The sequence below is a fragment of the Corapipo altera genome, unplaced genomic scaffold (assembly GCF_003945725.1).
Source record: "Corapipo altera isolate COAL_440 unplaced genomic scaffold, ASM394572v1 2b, whole genome shotgun sequence".
Classification (NCBI taxonomy): Eukaryota; Metazoa; Chordata; class Aves; order Passeriformes; family Pipridae; genus Corapipo; species Corapipo altera.
In genome coordinates this window covers 20,895,144-20,917,863 of record NW_020884874.1, presented here as the reverse complement: position 1 = coordinate 20,917,863, position 22,720 = coordinate 20,895,144, and the positions used below count along the sequence as shown (strand labels likewise).

The 22,720-nt window shown below is 38.2% G+C and overlaps 1 protein-coding gene across 1 annotated transcript in view; it reads right to left on the bottom strand.

The window, feature by feature from the left end:
- Nucleotides 1-22,720, bottom strand: part of PDE7B (phosphodiesterase 7B) — a 173,238-nt gene that overhangs the window by 96,772 nt on the left and 53,746 nt on the right. Inside the window, exon 3 of the mRNA XM_027669981.1 lies at nucleotides 18,924-18,984. Coding sequence (XP_027525782.1) covers nucleotides 18,924-18,984 — 61 coding nt within the window. The remainder of the gene's footprint in view (nucleotides 1-18,923; nucleotides 18,985-22,720) is intronic.

The following is a 22,720-nucleotide window of genomic DNA, read 5'->3' as shown; positions in this document are numbered from 1 at the left end:
AGTGAATGGGCGGTGTGATTAAAACTTCTACTACAATTCCAGGGGAAGCATTAGGACTACTGGGACTCAACTCTAACACGATTTCAGCAGAGGGATGGACGGTTTAGCAGCCAGAGAGGAAAAGCAGGGACAAGAGTTTGGTGAGGACAGGAGTAGCAGAGTGCCTAGGTTTTGTGAGTTTTCCAGTCATTTGGGCAGCCAGATAAAAGTGGCAAATTCAGGTGCAGTTGACGATGGACCCCACATGCACGTGAGCTGGAATTTTTATTGCCTTGTAGGGTGAAATAGGCCAACATGTAGAGAAAACTTGATGGTGATGGAAGGTATTCACTACAGCTGCTTTCTGCTGGCTGGAGCTAGAACTAGACCTCCTGATAACTTCCTAGACTTCTGAATTAGGAGAGTCTAGTTTTACCCTACCATGAAAACCAAATGGCAAGAGCGCCAGGTCTGTAATTTAACAATAATCATGAAGCCACCAAGTCACAGCGTTGTTTAAGTAAGACCTGGTTAGGTCACATCTCTTAAAAGTAAATGAATAGGAAAGATTAAAGTGGATTCAGCAGCAAACAATTATCTTTGACCACATACTATCAGCTAGATGGTCTTGTGCCTTTAAGTCTAGGATAATTATGGTTTTCTCCAACAATATCCAATTACATGACGAATAACCTTGGCGTCTAAGGCAGGAACCTCTGATATGCGTCACTTCTTACCTCAAGAAGACTGTTTATCAGAGTTATCAGTGCTGGCTGCTGAAAAATCAGCCTGCTATTGTTACATTCCCATTCAGAGCATGCTGTCTTCCAAAACATCCGAGTAGGCCTGACAGACTGATGGCTGAGAGTACTTTGACATACACTACCAAAGGGAACTCTCGGGGAGAATAAGCCAACTGCATTCATTGCACTTCCTTCTTTATAGTGTATGGTAATGCAGCTGGGGAATGCAGGGGAAGTCTCTCCTGTGAGAGACAAAGCAGCAAATACATATAGGAAATCTTCAGGTCATGGTTCTGATTTGCACTGATTTCATTCCAAGTTCTTCTTAGTGCCAGTAGTTGCAAAGTACAAGGACAGAAATTTCTTGCACTGAGAAAAAAAAGTCTATTATATACAGGGATCAGTCATTCCTACACAGAGTGAAGTGTTGCATTTCTGATTAGCCTTAGATCCCATAAATGATAAAAACCAAAAACCATTATTAGAACAACAGGTGTTATCATTAAAATGCTTCCTAGGAATAGATTAGAAAGTAACATAAATGAAGTTTGTACAGTAACATCTTGTGCTTTCTTAGAATAAAGAGAGTCACTGCAAAGCAGAAAAACAAGGCATGAATTTCATTATAGAATTGTTTGGGATATTCATTGATAGAAATAACTATTTGTTATATATTTTGTATTAATCAAGCTATATAGCACACTAAATAGCCAGGGATTTGCACTTAGTATATTTAAATCTGGTTTGAATTTTGGGCTTAGAAACATCTTCTGTTAGAAAGAAAAATTATCTTTCTGGGCCTTTGCCAGAAAAAGATAAGCTTTTGACTCATAGCCAATAAAACTCGCATTAACAATTAAAGAATGTTGATGATTAGAAGCAACCTACAGCTTCTAGGCATGTATATTGCAGATGAGACCTATCAGTCTCTGTTTCTTAGTGAAAGTGGAAACATGACATAGGTCATCAAGACGTTACGGACTAGATCCAAAAAATGTTCCTGAACTGGGATTTAGGAATTCCAAATAAGATTTCATGCTTAAATCCAAGGATAAGACCCTGAAAACCTCAACTTAACTTTTGTTTGACATTGAAAATGCTTCAACTCTGTGTCCAACGCAAATTTCTTGCTTTGCTTGCTTGCTTTTTAACCTTAACACTCAGTGTCTGAAAGATCTGAATGTGAGCATGCTCAAAAGCATCTCAGATTGAGACAGAGCTCAGAAGCCACTGCTACTTTCATGTTTCCATCCTATTTGCATCCAGACATGAAAAGTTCATCTACTGGAGTCCCCTTGTGCTCTCTCCAGTTGGTGTTCTCAGCACGTGCCAGGTACAGCATATCACAAGCTCTAGTGGTGACCATTACAAAATGAGAACAGGAGGAAAAGAGATGCCTTTTCTTTATAAAAGAGTAAAATTGTGCATGGAATTTATATAGCAGTTTAGCATTTACAAGGGTTATCCATAAATTGGTGGTGGTGGAGATTAAATTTCATTGTCTGCCAGGGGGAATGCTTCTTCCACAGCTTGTAGCTCTCAACAGAACACCTTGCCTGCAGCGTTAGGTGTACTGAGCAGGAACAGCCTGTCTATGCAGTAAAGAATTCAATTCACACTATGTGTGTGCAAGAGTGAAACTGTTTCGTAATGTAATGGTTATACATGCACCCTGGATGAGGGAAAATGGGAGTCTTGTCTACTTGTCTACGCTTCACAGTCTGCTCTTGGATTTTATTACGTGACTTTCATGGGGGACTCCTGGTTCAGAGGCCACAATGTAGGAACGCTTCTTCAGTATTGTGTGATTTTGACTGGAGCAGATTAAACTGTAATTTTAAAATTTAATTTATTTTTGACTTTGAAAATCAACCTTTTTTATTTAAGATTTTTTTTTAAAATTTAAGCTAGCTTTATAGTAGCTCTTTGTAATTAAAAAGTTAGGTGCTTGTCAGCCAAACCAAATGCAGGACTGAGAGTCCTCAAGTGAACAGAATCGCAGACTCACAGAGTATGCTAATTTGGAAGAGACCCACAAGTATCGTTGAGTCCAGCTCTTAGCCCTGCACAGGACCATCCCAAGAGTCACACCATGTGCCTGAGGCTATTGTCCAAATGCTTCTTGAACTCTGTCAGACTTGGTACTGTGACCAATTCCCTGGGGAGCCTGTTCTAGTGCCCAAGCATCCTTTGGGTGAAGAACCTTTTACTAATATCCAACCTGAATCTCCCCTGACACAACTTCAGGCCATTCCCTTGGGTCCTGTCACTGGTCACCACAGAGAAGAGATCAGTGCCTGCCACTCCTCTTCCCCTCACGAGGAAGTTGTAGACTGCAATGAGGTCTCCCCTCAGTCTCCTCTTCTCCAGGCTGAACACAGCAAGTGATTTCAGCCGCTCCCCATATGGTTTCCCCCCAAGGCCCTTCACCATCTTCATTCCCCTCCTTTGGAGACTCTCTAAGAGCTGAATATCTTTCCTATATTACAGTGCCCAAAACTGCACACACTATTCAAGGCGAGGCCACCTCAGTGCAGAGCAGAGTGGGACAATCACCTCTCTTGACTGGCTGGTGATGCTTTGCCTGATGCCCCCCAGGACATGGTTGCCCTGGCTGCCAGGGCACTGCTGACTCATATTCAACTTGCCATCAACCATGACCTCCAGGTCCCTTTCAGCACTGCTTTTCAGCATCTCGTTCCCCAATCTGTCCAAGGTTTCCCCATCTCAGGGACAGAATCCATCACTTCCCCTTGCTGACCTTCCTATGGTTGGTGTTTGCCCAGTCCTCTAATTTGTCAAGGTCTCTCTACAGGGCCTTTCTACCTTTGAGGGAGTCAACAGCTCCTCCCAGTTTTGTGGCCTCTGCAAACTTGTTAGTAACCCTTCCAGTCCTGCATCCAAGTCATTTATGAAGATGTTGGGCTGGGCACAGAGTGGCTGGAGATCAGCCAGGCAGAAAGGGACTTGGGAGTTTGGATTGAAAGGAAGCTGAACATGAGCCAGCAGCCTGCCCAGGTGGCCAAGAAGGCCAATGGCATCCTGGCCTGGATCAGGAACAGTGTGACCAGCAGGATCAGGGAAGTGATTCTTCCCCTGTACTCAGCATTGGTGAGGCCATACCTCAAGTACTGTGTCCAGTTCTGGGCCCCCCAGTTCAGGAAGGATATTGAGGTGCCGGAGCAGGTCCAGAAAAGAGCAACAAGGCTGGTGAAGGGACTTAAGCACAAGTCCTATGAGGAGAGGCTGAGGGAGCTGGGGTTGTTCAGTCTGGAGGAGGCTCAGGGGAGACCTTATCACTCTCTACAACTACCTGACAGGAGGTTGTAGCCAGGTGGGGTTTGTTTCTTCTCCCAGCTATCAGTAAGACAAGAGGGCATGGTCTTAAGCTCTGCCAGAGGAGGTTTAGGTTGGATATTAGGAAGAAATTCTTCAGAGGATAATCAGACATTGTAATGGGCTGCCCAGGGAGGTAGTGGATTCTCCATCCCTGGAGGGTTTTTCAGACAAGACTGGATGTGGCACTTAGTGCCATGGTCTAGTAACCACTGCGGTAGTAGCTCAAGGGTTGAACTTGACAATCTCGGAGGTCCTTTCCAACCTGGCTAATTCTATGATTCTATGATTCTATGTTGAAGAGTACAGGGTCTAAGATGGAGCCCTGCAGAACCCTAGTAGTGACAGCTTGACAGTTTGATGTTACCCCATTCACTATTGCCCTCTGAGCCAATTGCTCACCCACCACATTATGTGTTTATCCAGCTGTGTGCTGGACATTTTGTCCAGAAGGATTCTGTGAGAGATAGTATCAAAAGCTTTACTGAAATTCAAAAAGATTACATCAGCTGGCTTCCCTTGATCAACTAGATGGGTCATCTTGTCACACAAGGAAATCAGGTTTGATACAGGGTCTGTTTGTCATTAGTTTGTTCATATTCTTTTTCTAATTGGCTGATAAGTTATACACAGATGCTTTCAAAGTCCCACTGGGACTTGAGTGACTATTTCAATAGTTAATAACTTTAAAAGACTGTACCTGTCAATTCCCTTTTCTAGTGTTGTTACTTTATTCAATGGATAGATATTTGAGTTCCCCATTTGAATTGACATTTGCACTTCTCAGGCACTGTGAGACTCGGGCACAAATTCCTGTGATGTTTTGCCTCAGAGAAATTACAAATAACTTGCCACAAAGTCTTGCATTATACACCAGCCAACACTTTAGGGTAGCTTTATGAAGACAGGGAAAACGTAGAAAAAACTGTTCTACCAAGAAAGATGTATTCATTTTGACGGTCTGGCTTTGGGAACTTGATTAAAAACAGCTTCTTTGTTTGGCTGTTTTTTTATTGTCAAAGGATAACTGGTAAATGTTTGTGCACCAGCACTCATGGGAGAAAGCAGCCTGGAACCTGGGAGGAGGTGTTGCATTGGTCAACTTGGAACACAGGGAGAATGACTAAAACCCTCCTTAATTCCCATCCCTTGCCAAATTAAATCCAATTTAGAGCAGTATGTTGCTACATATTGTACCAACAATTAAAGCGAGAAAAAACCTGACATTTTAAAACTGAAGAAGTCCTCTTTTACAGTACTGTAATAACTGCTCTTACAAAAGACATGCCAGATGATGAGTGAGTAAAGGGTGTTAAGCGTAGAGTTTTTTATCTTGTCAAGCAGGCAGCTCCTCCATCAGCAGGACACTGTCACAAGCTGTAAAATAGCATCAAGCTACAGCTGACATAGGCACTATCTACATCAGTTCTAGCCCTCCCATTACATCATTCATGTCACTGTGTTAACCCAACTCATCCTACTTTATGTCAGATAAGTTTACTACTAGAAAGCAGGGTCACTAGTGGTCTTACTTGTTAGCTCTAAGTGAATAAATTTAACAGAGAAACATGGTAGAAACTGAAATTTTGGCTGCAAAATATTTGTATCAAAAAATTTCTGAATTCCACAGGGATTTTTTTCTATTTGTCCAAGCAATTTAGTGCTCATTTTCTTTCACAAACAAGATTGTGGTTTCCGTCTGGAAATATTGGATTCACAGATGCCATAGGAATTCCTCAGGTGAACCTTAACATGTCTGTCTCTTTATCCCATTTTCTTCTGTTACTGAGGTTACTCAGCCAAGCTGAACCTGCTATGAGGTGTCATCAGGGACTCCTGTCCCTGATGGAGTAACTCAGTGACAGACACAGTGATGTACCTCCCACATAAAAGACTGAAACATACAACAACCCTGCCTGTAAAATGCCACAGCTACTTTTCTGAATCTAAAGCTTGTTATCAGCCAAAGAACTTCCACTAAAAATTATTTGATTTGGGTTTCAAGTTTTCATCTTTTCCTGTAATGTAATTACAAGATCTAATTGCAGGAAAACAATTTTTTTCAAACATTTCTGAAGAAAATTTTCTTCCTGCCAGCTTAGGTGCATACTTCTAATCAAACACAGGCAAGGTTTTGAGTAGAAGAGAGGTGGGCATAGCGGCAGAAGAAATAAGGACAGGAGCTGAATGATGGGCCCTGTCTGTGTGAACCTGTACTTCTGGTGTAGCTCCTAACAAGAGAGTTAAATATACCCATAGTATGAGATCTTGCATCACATCTTGTTGCTCTCGAGGCAGCTTCAGTAAGAATATAAAAACCAGATGGATAAAGGTGCTAGTAGCTTAGTAATTCCTGCAGATGATCTTTCCATTTCGAGGAAGAAGCTTTCTGGCAGGACAATGTTATAGGGATTTATGCTGTCTTGCAGAGGGAGGGCTTGAAGCTGCACAGCTACCAACCTAAAAACATTTCTAGATTTACTACTGGAAATTCACTTAAAATTAAACATCAGTGACACCCTCCTCCAACAAAGATTAAGAACAAAAAAATGTCAAGTAGAAAATGTTCAGGGTGAAGAGAAAATTGTGGTGTTTCTGATTAAAATCAAAATTGAACTCTCTACCATTCTAGCATTTCAGAAAATCTTCCAGCACACATCTGCCTCCAGTTTCCTCTTTGTTGATTCGGTCATCAGTTATCAAGAGACTTTTTGTTTTGTCTCAAAGAACCGCACAATTTGAAGCAACTGTGGTATCTAAGATGGTTCTGCCTAAACCAAACACAGAGTCCTTTATGGCACAGAGAAACTGGATTGGATTAAAATAAAAATATCCAAAACCAACAGAATTTTCTCTCTAAGCTGTTCTGAGGGTTATTATAATGTCATTTCCCCCCGTGAAACAAATAATACACAGACTTCAAAAGCCCTGAGTGTTGTTCTCAAACAACAGAAAGTAAATGAGATTTGACATCATGATTTATGATGCTTCCATTCCTTCTTTTTAAGAAAAGTGAAATATGTTAATAATTAAAGTCAAGCAAATTTGTAATCTTCTGGCTCCTGAAATATTATGACATGCGCTTGCCTAAGAAGCCCTCTAGGACAAATGTACAATGACAGCAATTGCTCTTGTGCCTTAAATGTGGTAGCTTCCTGGACATATTATTACCTCTAATTAAACCAGTGGATTAATGTCTGTTGTTATGCTCTCTGCTGATAGCGAGAAATTGCAATGAAGCATCTGCCATTCATCTTCCCTTTCCAACAGAGCTCTGTCTGCTCTGTTGCTAAATCACATACTACTAGCTGGGGACTCAAATAATTTTTGCTACCCCTTAACTTAAAACTCCTGTCATAGGAGCAGTCCCGTGGTGATTTTAATTGAATATTCACAGAATGGCTGGGTGTATTGGCAACTCTGAGGTCTCCAAAGCAAAGCCAAGTAATACCAGTTTAACAATTATTTTATTGTATGGCAGATACTGATCCAAGCTTGTAAATATAAAACTCTGGAAACCCATAGGTAAAGAAATTAAGTTCCATTAGAAAATTTTCACAGGGCAGTTAGAGCTGATGGAAGTAAAAGTTCTGTCTTTTTCTTAGATAAACAGTGACCTGTCCTTGACAAATGCCTGTCTTAAAAATCAAAGTGCCAGAGCACGTTCTGGGACTTTACAGAGCGCCCAGTCATGTACCTTAATGATAAATTTGTCTTACTACTTTTGTAGAAACCTGAAATACAGCTCATGGAGTGTAAATACACAAGCTGCTCTTTCAGAGGATGTTCATGACTTCATACATTATTTTTTAACAAAAAAAAGACAGAAGTACTTTTATCTGTATGAACTGTCTTTACATACTGTTATCAAACTGTCTGAAAGACACTGAAAATAGTTGTCTCTTCTTCTGTCAGCATAGCATTATGCTTCTTCTTATGATAGTGTTATACAATTCTGATGTCTGTTTATTGCATGATTTTTAGATGAAGTCAATTCTAGTCCTCTAGTCCTTGCTTTCTTCTAGAAAATGTCTACTAATAAAGTGTATGATGCCAGTATTTCTAAGTTCCTCTCATTAACAATCTCTTTTATAAACCAAAAATACCTCAATAATTATTTTTCCTGTATATGCATGAGTAAAATGTGAGGATCTTATTACTGTATGTCTATAAACAAAGCTCCGCAATATGAATAATTCCTCTGAATTAAGTGTTAAATTAAATTTGCTCTGTATTAATCTGTAAGATCAGTGTGAAATCCTAATCTAGAGTTAAAAATCATTTTACCTTAAGTTTCAAAAAGGACAGATTTCTCACTGGACTAAATCACATTTGCCATTCCCCATAAACCTGTCCTCGTTTGAATATATAAGACAAAAACCTGATAGTTTTAGGCTGTACGCACAAATTGATGATGTGTACTGGAAGTAGGCAAACAACACCCAGAAAAACACATGCTTACAACTAGTCATAAATTATGATTTATATACCTCCTAAGCATCCTCAGTTAAACCTTAACTGGGCTGAACGGTCTTGAAGGTAATTTATGGATACAGAAGCCTGCATGTTAGAGCAGCTGCTGGGTTGAAGTCATAACAGGTGTTGACTCTCTGGCAAGGTTCAGAGAAGCAGGAAGAGCAGATTAGCCAAGTTAAACAGCCACAGCGGAGGCCCCCATGTCTGCACTCTATATGCTTTGGAGGAGTTGGTTTGGAATACTCCTAATCTATTTCCATGGATTAAATGTCTAGCAGCAGCTAGAACACTCCCAGAGCACCCACCTTGATCTATTTCATGTGAAAGTTGTTCAATTTGTCCATTCCAAGGCTGCTTCACAATGCAAACCAAAGTTTGCAGTAACTTGGGATAGAATCTCAAAAACCCACTCCTGAGATGACATAAACGCTAATGCATACATACTGTTTATAAGAAGAGGCTATAGAGTACCCTTAAATTAAGACTTCACAAAAGCAATGAGGAAAATAATTCAGTTAACAAAAAAAATTTTCTGCAAGTACTTTTCTACAAATATCCTGAAAACTTAGAACTTGATCTTATATTAAAAAAACCCCAATAAATTATCTTGCAGATGAGGTTGATTAACCAAATTTTCTATTATCCCTATACTTCAAAGTTTAGAGCTTTGAACACCATGAAAAACAATGACTGTATTCAAGGAGTAAGATTAATCTCCTCCAAATGCTCACATTCACACTTCGGTTTCTTGCATAGTCAATGGGGACAAATAGGCACCCTCTGAGTAGGATTCCTCAGACCTGTTTTAGACATCTATTTTGCAATGAGTCTGAAGGAAGCACCTTTTTCGTGTTCTTTTTAACTACAAAAGGGAAGATTAGATGATGGCTGTAGACTTTAAAATTTTTTCATATGTTTACGGACATTGTATCAGATGAATTGCATCCCAACTGTCTTCAGCATTATTTCATCTACAGAGTGAGAAGAATACCCTATAAGGGAATTCCAGTAGGAGCACTCTCTGAACTTTTCTGTAAGGAATACATTAGTCTCTTGACACAGCTATCTGCAATTCAGAAATTCCATTTCTTGTTGCTAAATTGAATTTCCGTCATTTACTACCAATATTCACAGTCACACTCCATGATTTCATGAGCCCAGAGGCTCAAGTATTTGGATCAGATCAGGGCTTGAGCATGCACAGTGCTAGACACTGTGACTGACTCTGGCATAGGAACATATTTCAGCCTACGCATTTTTGGCTCCAGTGAGAATATGTAAATACATGCTTAAGTAGTTTGATGATCAAGGGATGATCTAAGAGACCAACTTAATGCTTTAAGAAGTATGATACATACAAGAAAATAACAGATTATCATTAGAAAAGATAATTTATTATTAAAATATAAAAAAAAAGAAGAAAAAGGAAGATAAAGCCATCAAGGAAAGCTAGATACCTAGGTAACAAGGCGAAAGAAAAGCATGATTTTGATTTGGTAGTTTTCTTTTTTATACTAGAGGTAAAAAAAAATTCCAACAAATTCTGTACTCCCAATTCTCAGTAAGAGTGGTAAAATTATTAACAGCATTTCAGAACAGAAAAAATTTTTAGCTCCAGAATATGAGACAACCTTTATAATACAGAATTGAGAAGGCCATAGGAAAGTGCATTCTTAACCTGAAAAGTTTATGAACATGTACAGCCAGGAACTGAACGACTGAAAGCACAAAAATTCCATGGCTATCTCAGGTATAAATCACTCTTACTAGGAGTAACTACACATTAATCTATAGGAAATTGCATAGACTGGGAAATTGCAAGGTATCACCAAGTGATAATTAAAGAAACAAAGATTAATTGCTAGAGATGAGCTCAAACCACAAATTATAAATTTGAACCATTTCAATCTAAGTTTGGAAAGTTTATATCTGCACAGATTTCACTGTACTTATGCTATCATGAAGGGATGGCTACTGTAAAACTGAATAAGTGTTTCCATATCTGCTTTGGTCACATGATTACATCTAATAATTGCTCCTTTCCCACTTTCCCATCTTTTGAGAGAACATTATTACAAAATATGGTTACTCACAACAATTTTCTGTACAGCAAGTACGTTGGGTAAACACAACCCACTCATAACAGTTTGGACAAAGAAGATGAGAAACTACGTGAATGCAGTCCGTGTTTGGGCACGAGGTTAGGCATGAGGAAAAATAAAACTGCTAGAAAGCAGAGTGAATAGGCACTTGAAATCTATTTTCTAACAGGGGATCAACAATAACTCATGTGACAATTACCATGAAATAACATATGAGATCATCTTAAGTAATTCAATCAAGCCACTGTTTCTCTGCTTTTCTAAGAAGTGCCTAGTTAAAAATAAAAAAATAAAAAAAGTGAAATGTCTGTGAAACAAAACTCAGGATTCTTCTGTGTGTGCTCCCTGAGATCAAGGGCCTATTCCTTACCCTCCTAGAGCCACACCAGCATCTGCCTTTGTGCAGCGTCAACAGATGGAAGAGAGAGCACTTAATCCCAACCTGCACTACCTTTATTTTGATTGGTAAGAAAAAAAAGTGGGTGCTGTGGGCTTTACCTGTTTTAGGGTGATGCAAGTTCAGAGTTTAAATTTTCACTAGATTACTACATAAATGTACAGCAGATTGCAATCCTTCTGTTTGCAGCATGCTTTGGACAAAAAGGGAGATACTTGGCTTTGCAGTCCACTAGAATTTGCTAGTATTTGTATCCATGCTTTGAGTGCAGCTGCTGGATAGGACTTGGAAACCTGTGTTTTTTTCCTAAATGTGATATGTGGTGCGATTCTGAGTGAAGTCAAAAAGCTTTTTTGATATAAAGAGAAGCTGAAGAGTCAGGAATTTGGGGTATTTTTAGTTGAGGGACTGGAGGGTCTTTTTAATCGTCTCTTGAGCTTTTGAATCTCAGCTGGATCTTGTGGTCCCAATGAATGGCTTTTGCGGACGTAGGCAACACAGTAACACTCTATTCTAGAGAAAGCCATCATGCTGTATTTACGTTATATAGATGGTGCCAAATCCTCATTACTGCATTTCCTACAAGTTCTCTGACTCCCCCATTTCTTCCCTGTACCAAGCTCAGACACAGAATAAAACTATATATGGTTCAAATTAATGTTTATGGGATAGAAAACCAAGAATCAGAAATTACGTTTTGAAAAGTGTTTTATATGCCTGCTCAAAAGGCCAGAGCCAGTTTTTGTCTCCTTCAGCACCCTTCTGAAAGGTAAAATACTGCAAGACAAGTGCTTTCAGTCTGACCTGATTTACAGGACTGAACAGGATAAACCGGTGGTCACTGTCACTCAGCTACCAGGCTATACAATTACCTAAAATAGTAATTAGATCAAAATTACTGGAATAATAAGATGCTATTAGAGAACTGCTCTTTAAAATATACAAAAGACATCAGAATTTTCAATTTAATTTATCTTTCTTTGCTATAATTTCTTATCCAAATTAATCAAATAGTCATGAAACTAGAAGCTGGATTTGACATTTACATTCTTTGTGGTTTTAGGCACAAATCTTATCATAGTAAGGACAAAGAGTTCCTACTTGTTTAGCCTGAAACCATAACACAGTGATGAACTGAGACAATGACGGCATGCATACACTATAAGGTCCTTGACAAAGGATTTGCTGTTGTGGCCTTGTGCCCACTGGTTTGCCACTTCTGTCTCCAAGCAACACTCTGATGAAGGCAGCCTGGCATCTTGGCCTTCCAGATAAAGCATGGGGCAATGTACCAAGTCTTCAGCTTGCTCTGTGCCACCATGGCCAAAAAATAAGGAGTGTTCTTGGAGAAAACAGGTGAGATTTAGAACGTATTGCATTTCAGGAAGAGACAATAAACTGGGGAAGAGGTCTTAGGTGACATAATAGAGCAAGAAGCCTCTATTTCCACTGTGGTAAGGACACAGAGAATCATGTATTCATTTACAAGCATAGTTGCTTGTAAGATACTTGTGGTATGAGGAATTGTTATTTTTAAATTGTGTTAATATACTGGAATGATACTTTAGAGAAAAAAGGAAAAACTGTTAGAAGTTATTTGAAGATTTCTACCATTTGTCTACTCAATTGGGTAGAAGAACTGCAGTTTCAGAAGTCCTATCTACATAATGCTGTTCTCACCGGAATAAATTGTTGGTAGTGAGACTTTTGTTGGCAATTAGAGATGTAAGTGAAAAGCTTATAACATTGACCTGTAAGTTAGATTTGAATTTATCTACATTAACTGATTATCAAAAGGATACATAGTGTATATCTTTCTGTATACATTCACACCGTTGCTTTTTAAAGCGAAAAACCTGCTTCTCTTCATCCTGTGTAGCAAGCTGATCATGGAATAGAAGCCTGCCTTTTTGTAGCAGACATCTTAAGCCTCCCCCTTTCAACCACTATAAAGTTCTGAGTAATCCTGATGGGCAGTGTAGCAATGAGCATAGATTTCTTTCTAGTCACTATAGATTTTCGGCTGTTTCCCCATAAACATATTGCTTAATTTTACAAAAACTAATTCATGTGTTTCTTTTCTTCTCATTTTCGGAGATACAATACTTAAGTCTGCATAAGGTCAAGTCTTTGAATGATGGCATATTAATAGTCCATATATTGGGCTATTTAGGGCACCATTGCTCATGCATGCCTATCAGTTTCACTAGAAGTTTTGCGTGTGCAAGAGTTATAGGGTCACATTTCAAATGATGTCAGTGAGGGCTCCATGAAGCTTTGCAGAGCTTAGCTAGTGCAGAACCATTTGACTAGATGTCTCATTTCTTTTTCTCCCTCTACTGCAGGGCAAATTGACACATTTAATTATTTTTCAATATTTTTTCCCCATTAAGTTATACAGTTATTTGCCTGATTAGGTTTTGCAAAGTAAATTTTAATAGATTTTTTTCAGCTGCCAGTGAAGGTGAGTTCAATAGTTACATAAGGCAGAGGCCAGCCAGCCAGAGCCTTGCCAGTACCCCTCTATCCTGGCTTTCAACACAGTTGTTATTCCAGTAATGTCTCTCTCTCTTAAGCTGTGGCTGCCAACTCTGTTCAAATGTGTGGTGGTTTTCTTCTGTGGGCAAAGAACCACCAGGACTGAAGCAGAATCCACGAAACTAATTTCATGGCCAAATGCCAATTCCTTTAACTCTAACTCTTCATAGGTAATAAACATTGGAAGTAAACTGTAAAGCAGCCTTTTTGGTTGGGGGATGAGTGAGTTAGGCACCTCTCCGTGATGGAATCTGAAGAGCTTTGTTGCCTCAAAGCAACGGAGTTATGTACTAATAGTCTGAGGAATTAAAAAAAAAGGTGGCACAGCCACTTTTTTTTTTTTTTAATAACTGCTTTTCTTCTTGTATTAATTTTAAAGGGCTATTTGTGAGGAAACTACTTTTATTCCAAACAAGGATTCATCTGTCTGCTTTTGCAAGGATTAAGTCTACACCAAAAGGGAAACAAACTCAGCTGTATTATTCCTGTCTCTGTGGAATTTACAATAATGAAAAGAAAGCACCTCAGCCTTTTGCCATGGGGCATCTGGAAGGCTTGTGTTTTCATCTTACTAACCAATTGCTTAAGGAGGGCGATTCATATTTCCTCTGGAAAAATTTCTGCAGACAGCAGAGTTGGCCAGCATGATGTGACCTCTTCAAAATCTACCCAGCATTTTGTTAAGGAGTAAGGAGTAAGTTTGGTGATGGGAGACTGATTGCTGAAGTAACAAACTAGATAACTTACATTTATCATCCATTCCCTTTATTTCACTATCATCGGTAAGGCTGAACGATTAAAACTGATGGGACCATTTAATTTTATATGTGTTATTAGTGCAGGTGTCTATTTCCTATACAGCATATATAAGGACAACTGTATTTATTCTGTATAAACTGGTATTTATTTATACGCTGAAGTTTCTCTTCCAGTTAGCAGACCTTTTCCCTTCTGTATTAATCCTAGAGCCTGATATGGAAATTTATTCTTTCCAGGATAAATTCTTAAAACTCAGTGCTCTGCCACGTAGAGGTTACTGAGTTAGCTAGTTAAGATGTGAGAACTGGTTAAGTTGGACACTTTGGACACTTCCAAGCTAGTATGCAATCCTTCCCAGCAGAGTTAATTAGCTTAGGCATCTAACCAGCTATTTTCACAGCAAACTAACTCAATTATCTCTGCATGATATGACATTGTGTCATGTCTGAGCCCAGAATATGTCTGTCTGCATATGGGAAAAATGACCTTCACGCTGTGCCATTGAAAATAGCAGTGGGTGCTCTAGGGAGACGGATAGTTCCCTTCTGCCCTTCATAATATGAATTTCTGGACTAATAACCACATAGTGAGTACATTGCTATAATCTCGATTTTCGTGTTAAGTATAATTTTTTAAGTCAAAATCATTATAAGTAAAGGGCATGAGGAGTCCAGGGTTCTAACTTCCAGAATGTAACACAAGGGAAAAGATTTTTGACATCCCATTCAGCATTATCTAGCAATTTCGTCACGGCCAAGTGCCCTCACTAACTTGATAACAGCTCCAATTTAAGCAGAATGGTTCAGATTTTCTTACTTGCCCTGGAAGTGCTGATGAGCTGCCATTATCTCCAGATAGACTCAGAGACTTAAGGGAAACCTCTGATAACACATTTATTGACAGTGTGGTATTTTTATTATTTGTATTACTATAGAACTTCAGCTTCTCATTGTACTTATAATTTTATTCTTCTTGTTCCTAAGAAATAAGGAAGCACTTATCTTCCCATTTTTCAAAGGATGGTGGATGTGCAGGGTTTAAAGCCTTATTCAATGCAGTACTGAGGAAAGCTGGGATAGATTTAGGATCTGAACACTGGTCTTACCAAAAGGCTAAGGTGGGCCACTGACTGACTTTGTGACAGTTATAAAAGCTGTGTTGCTTTAACTAGTATAACATATTGTCCTGCTTTGGCTTGGATAAAGTTAATTTTATTCTTAATAGCTGATACAGTGCTACGTTTTTGATTTAGTATGAGGGTAATGTTGATAATGCACTGATGCTGCAGTTTCTGCTCAGTACTCCTTACTCTAAGTCAAGGGCGTTTTGGTTTCCCATGTTCTGCCAATGAGTAGGTGGACCAAACCAGCCAAAGGGATATTCCGTATCATAGAGCACCATGATCAGTAAATAAATCTCTACATATGTGTGTGTGTGTGTGTGTCTGTGTGTCTGTGTTGGTTGGGAGCTGTTGATGGCTACTTGGGAACAGGTTTGGCATTGATCTGCCGGTGGTGAGCAATTGTATCATGCATCACTTTTTTCTCTTGGGTTTTATTCCTCTCTCTCTTTTTCATTAGTATTATTATTATTGTTATTGTTATTATTATAATTATTATTATAATACTTTATTCTGTTTCAATTGTTAAACTATTCTTGTCTCAACCCACAAGTTTCACTTTTTTCTGATTCTCCTCCCACTGCAGGGGGAAAGTCAGCGAGTGGCTGCATGGTGCTTAGTTGACAGCTGGGATTAAATCATGGTACATATAAAAGTGTAAAGAAACAAGCACAATATAAAAAATAGGAGGGAGAACATAATTTTATGTAACAACTTCAGTGCAGATAATTACACTAATCCTAAGCATATCTTGGGAAGAGCACATTGTTATTATCTACTAGATCCTTAGGAAACACTGTGAAGTGACCATTTAATTTTGTCATTCAAGTTATTTTTTACACTTGAATTACAAATATCCATCAGTGATTCTGAAAGATGAGGCATTAAACTGATTCTGTGCTCTTAATCTTAGATTGGGTGATATCTAGTCAGTGCATTGAAAAGTTACCTATTTTCACTATAGGCATTGTAAGCATTTAGGCATTTATTTATCTATTATTTACTATTTTCTAGCAGGAAGACAGGAATAGAACAAGATTTTTACTGCAAACCTCTCTTCCTCAACCTTTATAGAAAAAGAACCTCATCCACATAATTCATGTTACCTCAGGGAATATGGACTCACAGCAGCAGGCCTGGCATTACTCCTAAAAAACTTTAAACTTTAAGCTAACCCAGAACCAGTAGTATAATTCAGATACAGATATTTTCTGACAAAAACAGCTGCTACCATTTTAAAGTAAAGCTTGATAATATGCAGTGTCAAGTATGGACTGATCTTGTGTCAAAGATCCCTGAAGAAATACAGTCAGTACTCCAGGCTCCTGTGTTTCATTTTGTACTAGAATAATTATCCTCATGCAGTTGCTGGGACTTGCCCTCTAGATTTCTGTTTGCACTGTGCCACTGTTACAGTAAATGACAGCGCGACTGTTTCAGCACATTTCAAAGAGGGTGCAGTCAAGAAAGTCAGAAGGCACATGGTGTCTTTGTTCACTAGTTAAGCACACAGACATTAGTGTCAGCGTCACATTGATAAGTGACAAACTGTGTCATGTTCTCTCAGAAATTCAATTCCCTTGTAAAATCTGAGATTGGACACTCATGACACATTCAACACAAACTCTTAGACCTTTCAGGCTGCACAGTTTCTGGTTCCCTACAGAGTTCAGCATGAAAAGAGAGGTACCAGAGTGGACACCCTCTGGCTTTACAGCACTACCAGAACCACACACATTTCTGTGATAAATAGAGATAGTGGAGTTTATCTCCAGTAGCTGCCCTCAGAGCAACTACAGCTTCTACTATGTTTCTGTTTGTTAGTTTCTATTTCCCGTACCTCTTACAAAGCTGTTCTGGAATATTCAAATTGCACTTAGAATAGTTTAAACTCTGTACATGACTTGGAATACTTTGGGGTGAAATGTAAAATTCTATATTATGTATGACACTGTAGTCCTTAATTTGTTAGAGACACCGAAGAATAATAATAGCAGGCGAAACACTTTTTAATACAAGAGATGTAACTTCTGAGAGTCAGTTACACCTTTAGCATGTGCTCTTGGAGTCATTTTTACATTCCTAGCAGTTTCCTTACAAAGCACAACATATATTCACATTCTTGTATATGTATATACTAAAAGACATAGATAAGAATATATCTAATGGAAACAAGATCTTGTTCTTCTCACTGCTCCTAAAGAATCATTTGCATTAGGGAGGATGTCAAACTCCCGCTTTTTGACTGACTTGTTATAAAAATGCCAAACCAAATGATGAACCAAACCCATGCAGAAGGTTATTTTTTTGTTCTCCTCTCTCCTATCCCCCATTCCCCCCCCCCCAATGCATAATAGCAATTGCATGGATATAACATCCTTAGAACTAGAGTATTAGGAATTCAATTTTATTTACACTGTAGATTATAATTGGCATGATAAAGGATCACAAGTGTATCTTTTCTGTCAGCTTGTTCCATTAAGAAGGTCTAACCATGGATCATTGATGTAATAGATCATTATGGCCCATTGTGTCAGTTCATCTGCTGGGATCTGTGCACTATAAGCATGACAGATTTCTCTGCAGCAATTAAAGTCTATTTTGACAATAGGATTTAATGAATATAAACAACAAACCACATAATCTGTTATTACAGAACACAGCTATGCACCCAGATGGAAATTAAGTTCCTAGACATTGCCAGATGCAGTTTTAAAAATTATGACTATTTAAATCTTCATGTTATTAGATGCAATGCTCTAATTTACAGCATTTATGACCTGGCAGGTCAAAGTCTTCAGAACTTAAAACCTAATCCTACAAGAGTTCCATGGCTTCCTTTTTTTTCTGAGTAAACACTGTCTTTTAGGTTTTTAGACACTTACTCCCTGTTTTTCACTGTGATACAAGCTGTGCTGTTTATGTTTCAGTACTAACATTGGAGATGAAACAAACAACCACAATAAAATTGGTCACGGAAATTAATGAAACATAGCAGAACCTTCCTGTATTGTTTCTAAAGAATAGAAATTTCTACTTAATATTCATTTTTACAAAGCTAAACCAGTGCAAATCTGAAAAATCATAGTGATTGAAATTTTCTTCATTGATGTAGCTCAAAGTCTGATCTAGAGACTTTTGATACATGCTCATGAAATTAATACTCTCTTTCAAAGTGCAGATTTTCAGCTTTTGAATATGAGTTCTGGACTTTAGTATATCAGAGGTTGCAATTATAGTGTTAGTACAGCTATATTTTCATCTGCATACAGACACTACTGGAACATATATTCTTTGTTTAAATAATTGAAAGTTCACATAAAGAATATATTAATGAGGACTACACATGGATGAGCTATGTAGATGTCATTGTGAATCATCATGGTCATTATCATGTACTTTTTAGAAGAAATCCCCAATTAAACATATTTCCACACACTTGTATTGAAAAGGGAAAAGACTCTTACCCTTACCTAGCATGCAAACACATTTGGCATTCTGGTCAGGACTATCAAATGAGATTTCTCCGCACCTCTGGAAAAAAAAAAAAAAGGATATATTTAGTTAAAGATAGTATCTGTGACAGTATGCCTGTCCTCGCCCTCTGATATCTCCGTTTATGTTTTGGAACTAGAGATTTTCAAAGACAGATTGCAAAAATGTCAAAATGAAAATATTTGCAAGTAACCAAGGTTTGAGAAAAAAACGAACATCGCTAATGTGCAAGAATGGGTTGACACTGTATCCCATGCTGTTCACCAAAAACTGAAGGTAACATTTATTGCCTTGGTAACTATGTCTTAAGCTACTGCCTGATCCATGTTACTGCTTCAGACCCAATTATACAGGAGGCCTCATTTACCACTGGCAGATATTGCAACCCTCTTCAGTATGCAGATTTAGTTGTCACGTGACTGTACCCTAAACAGGACCTGTGAAATGATTAATCTGAAAACAAAACTGTGCTGTGCTGATCAAATAATTTGTATCTCTGTAAAATGAACTTATTTTTTTTTAAAAAAATCTCCAACTCCTCATTATTTATTAAGCAAAGTTGTCATTTCACAAAATTTGAACTCTCCATAATACCTATGAGTAAAATTGGTTTTTGTAAGGTGAAAATAATTTATGTTTCTATGCTAACATGTTCTGTTAATGAAAAATAATATTCACATAATGTTCACAGATACATTTTCAAAATTGATGTCTGTCCCTATCATCAAGGATGATTCTCTCCCTACACAAATCCAGTCAAGGAACATTATTAGAGTTATGATCAGAATACAGGAGTGTTGGGTTGTTTTCAAACACAAGACATCAATTCCGAGTTTATGCAGACAGGTCTGTCAGTTTAGCTGCCAGGAGAAACATAACTGGTGTGGCTCGTGAGTTTGATCCAGCTCTGATTAAAGTCAGTCAGTGTACAGATCCCACTCACTTCAGTAGTGGTTCCTTCAGGTGCTACAAAACAGATTCAGTTTTGTATCACTACACTCAAAGTTCATGACAGGGGCTTAAGGATAGCCTCATATTTTATGGGTAAAAGTGGTCTATACTTCATTTTCTACATATTTATGGTTTTGATATCTATGACCAAATAGGAATAAAAGCACAGTGAGTCAAGTTTAGAGAAATCACTGACAGTTGTCCATTTCCCTTCCTCCTTCTTTCTCTCTCTTATGCACTTTCTCCTTTTCAGCACCTGTGGTGAAGTCATTAGTACTGGGGGGTATTTTGCCATTTCTTTTTAGTTAATAAAAGTGACGCAGCAAATGCGAAAACCTACAAAGAATCAGATAAGTAGAAAGCTCCAGAACTTCAAAGAAGATAAAACACAGCAACAGCTTCATAAATGAACAATGCTTTTGGAACTCCCTGTTTTTAAAAAAGCCTTCACCTCCCTCACATCGAAATAAACACAAATAAACAAACAGAAGTCCCACACAGAGTCTTTTCATATATCAGTGCATCTAAAAAGAGTAAACAGACGCCTGTATTAACTTTCCTAGGTGGGAGCACATACTACTGAAAGATTGCAAAAGGAAAACATCTAGTATTTCAAAGTTAATTTTATGAATGCTTTTATACTAGCTCCCTGTCAGGAGAAATACGAATAAAATATTTATTCTTCTAGGAAGAATGTTAAGATATGGACATCTTTTCACAGAAATCTCCCAGCTACTTCTTCACAACCACAACATACTTAGACAAACACAGATGTAAGGCAGCATGTCAAAATTCACTGCCCACTTCACCCTGGATTTATTCTGCTCTGTGAAAACCTTTGGTTATTTTTGATTCAGTCCCTCAGAAGTATTGTATATTCTGGACATATTTATATAAACATCACATTTCAGACTGGTAAATGGTGTCTTACAATATCTAACAATACTCACCAGTCTTAGTGTTATGAAACTGGGAAAACAGCTAATGTTCCCCGGAGTCCACTAACATCCCACAGGATCCATTGTGATGATACATGAACTTTGAAAACTTTGCAAGTAAGATTCAGACAACTGTATATGAACTCATAGTCTTATCTGAATTCCCTTTATGCCTACAACCCACAGAACTGTTTGAAAATCATGTTATAACAGTCAACCAAGGAGATTTTTTTATTTTTTCACTACTACCACTGCAGCTGGAAATACCAGGAGAAAGAGATTCTGCAACAATTTAATTTCTGTTAGCAGTAAAAGTTCATAGCTACACATTAATAGGATGAAAAATAAACTGTTACCAAACTGCCTAGAGCATCTGAAAAAGACCTAGTTGGATCCTGGATGTGTAAAATGGCACAGAAATACAGCAGGAACTCATTTTTCCTCATCCAAAAAATAGAGTTGTTTGGGCATTTTTGCTGTTAGCAAATGTTTTCCATGAATAAGAAGTAAGGAATGATTTCAGGATTTAATCATTAGGATTAAACTGAGACTTTGCCATCAGAGCTATGAATTCCTGCCAGGGCTGGATAAGTTTCTCTGTCCTTTTCTTGGCCTGGTTTACTTCCTTTTCTGGTTTGGGTTTGTTCTGCCTTCTTGTACATTGGGGCTGGTACTGAGAGATGTGGCCAAGAGTGTCTTCAGACCCAATACATTTCCAAACTAGTCTTAAAGCAGCTGCTCCTTCTCTCCTGAAAATGTCTAAGTTGGCAGTAGGGTCAGTAATGGATCCATCAGAACAGCAAGAGGCATTTAACATTAGAGGCTGGTTATTTTACTTTTTAATTTCAACCACTCAGAAAGCAGAGAGTGAAGAATAACCCTGGACATATCTGCTGTACAAAAGGAGATCTATTGCATGTGTGTGGATCACCACACATGAAGCTTGGGGAAGCTAAGAGAGAACTGTGACATGTCCTTTAAAGATTGTCTAAACAGCCTCTGGAAACTGCTGCTTATAAGCAGCACTAGCTGTATTCAGAGGAGTCAGGTCTGGAAGAAATACCAGTTTTCTGTTCCCATTTTAGAAAAACACACATATCAATGGTGAGCTGCAAAGACCAAACATATAATCCAGTTAGGAAGAGCAATGAACTCCTGCAGAAGACCTGCCTCTGAACTAAACCTCTTGAAATCTGTGATGAGGTTGGATTCATAGTTCTGACCTGTATTTAAAGCTCATTAAAGTTCCAAGATTTCAGTGTCTAAAAATACAATAAATCCCATTACCTAAATGATCCCTGAGTTTGAGATACTTTAAATCTCAATTTGGGCTTCATGGCTAAGACTAGTACAGTACTGGCTGGACTGACTCTGTCGTATGCAATCCTGGATGTCAGGTTATTAAGTTTACAAAGGCAGCCCTGCTGAAAATAATACCACCAGTGTTCAATTCCCCTGAAATGTGAGATCCTTTGCTGTTGAAAATCTTAAAACACTGTTGTCTTTTGAAGTGGTCAGATTTAACAAAGAAATGGGCAAATACAAGCAAAATTCACCCCTCAGAGTTTTCATTATACCTTTATATATTTTGAATAACTAACTCTAGACTAGACTGGTTTTTTCTCTTTCTGGAGAAAAGGAAAGCATAGTTACTTTCAGTTAATAATATTTTCAGTAATAGAGATATATTTCCACATAGGTTTGCAGCTGACAGTTCATTACATATGTGAGGTTTTTTTAATATTTATAAAAGAAAATTGATTAATAAATTATCTACTCTCAACTCCCTTTTTTGAGATAAGATGCATGCCATGATGTTGAGTCTGTTACACAAGCTGATATGCAGCAAACTAGAGTGAAACTTAGAAGTTCCCCATGGAAAAGAG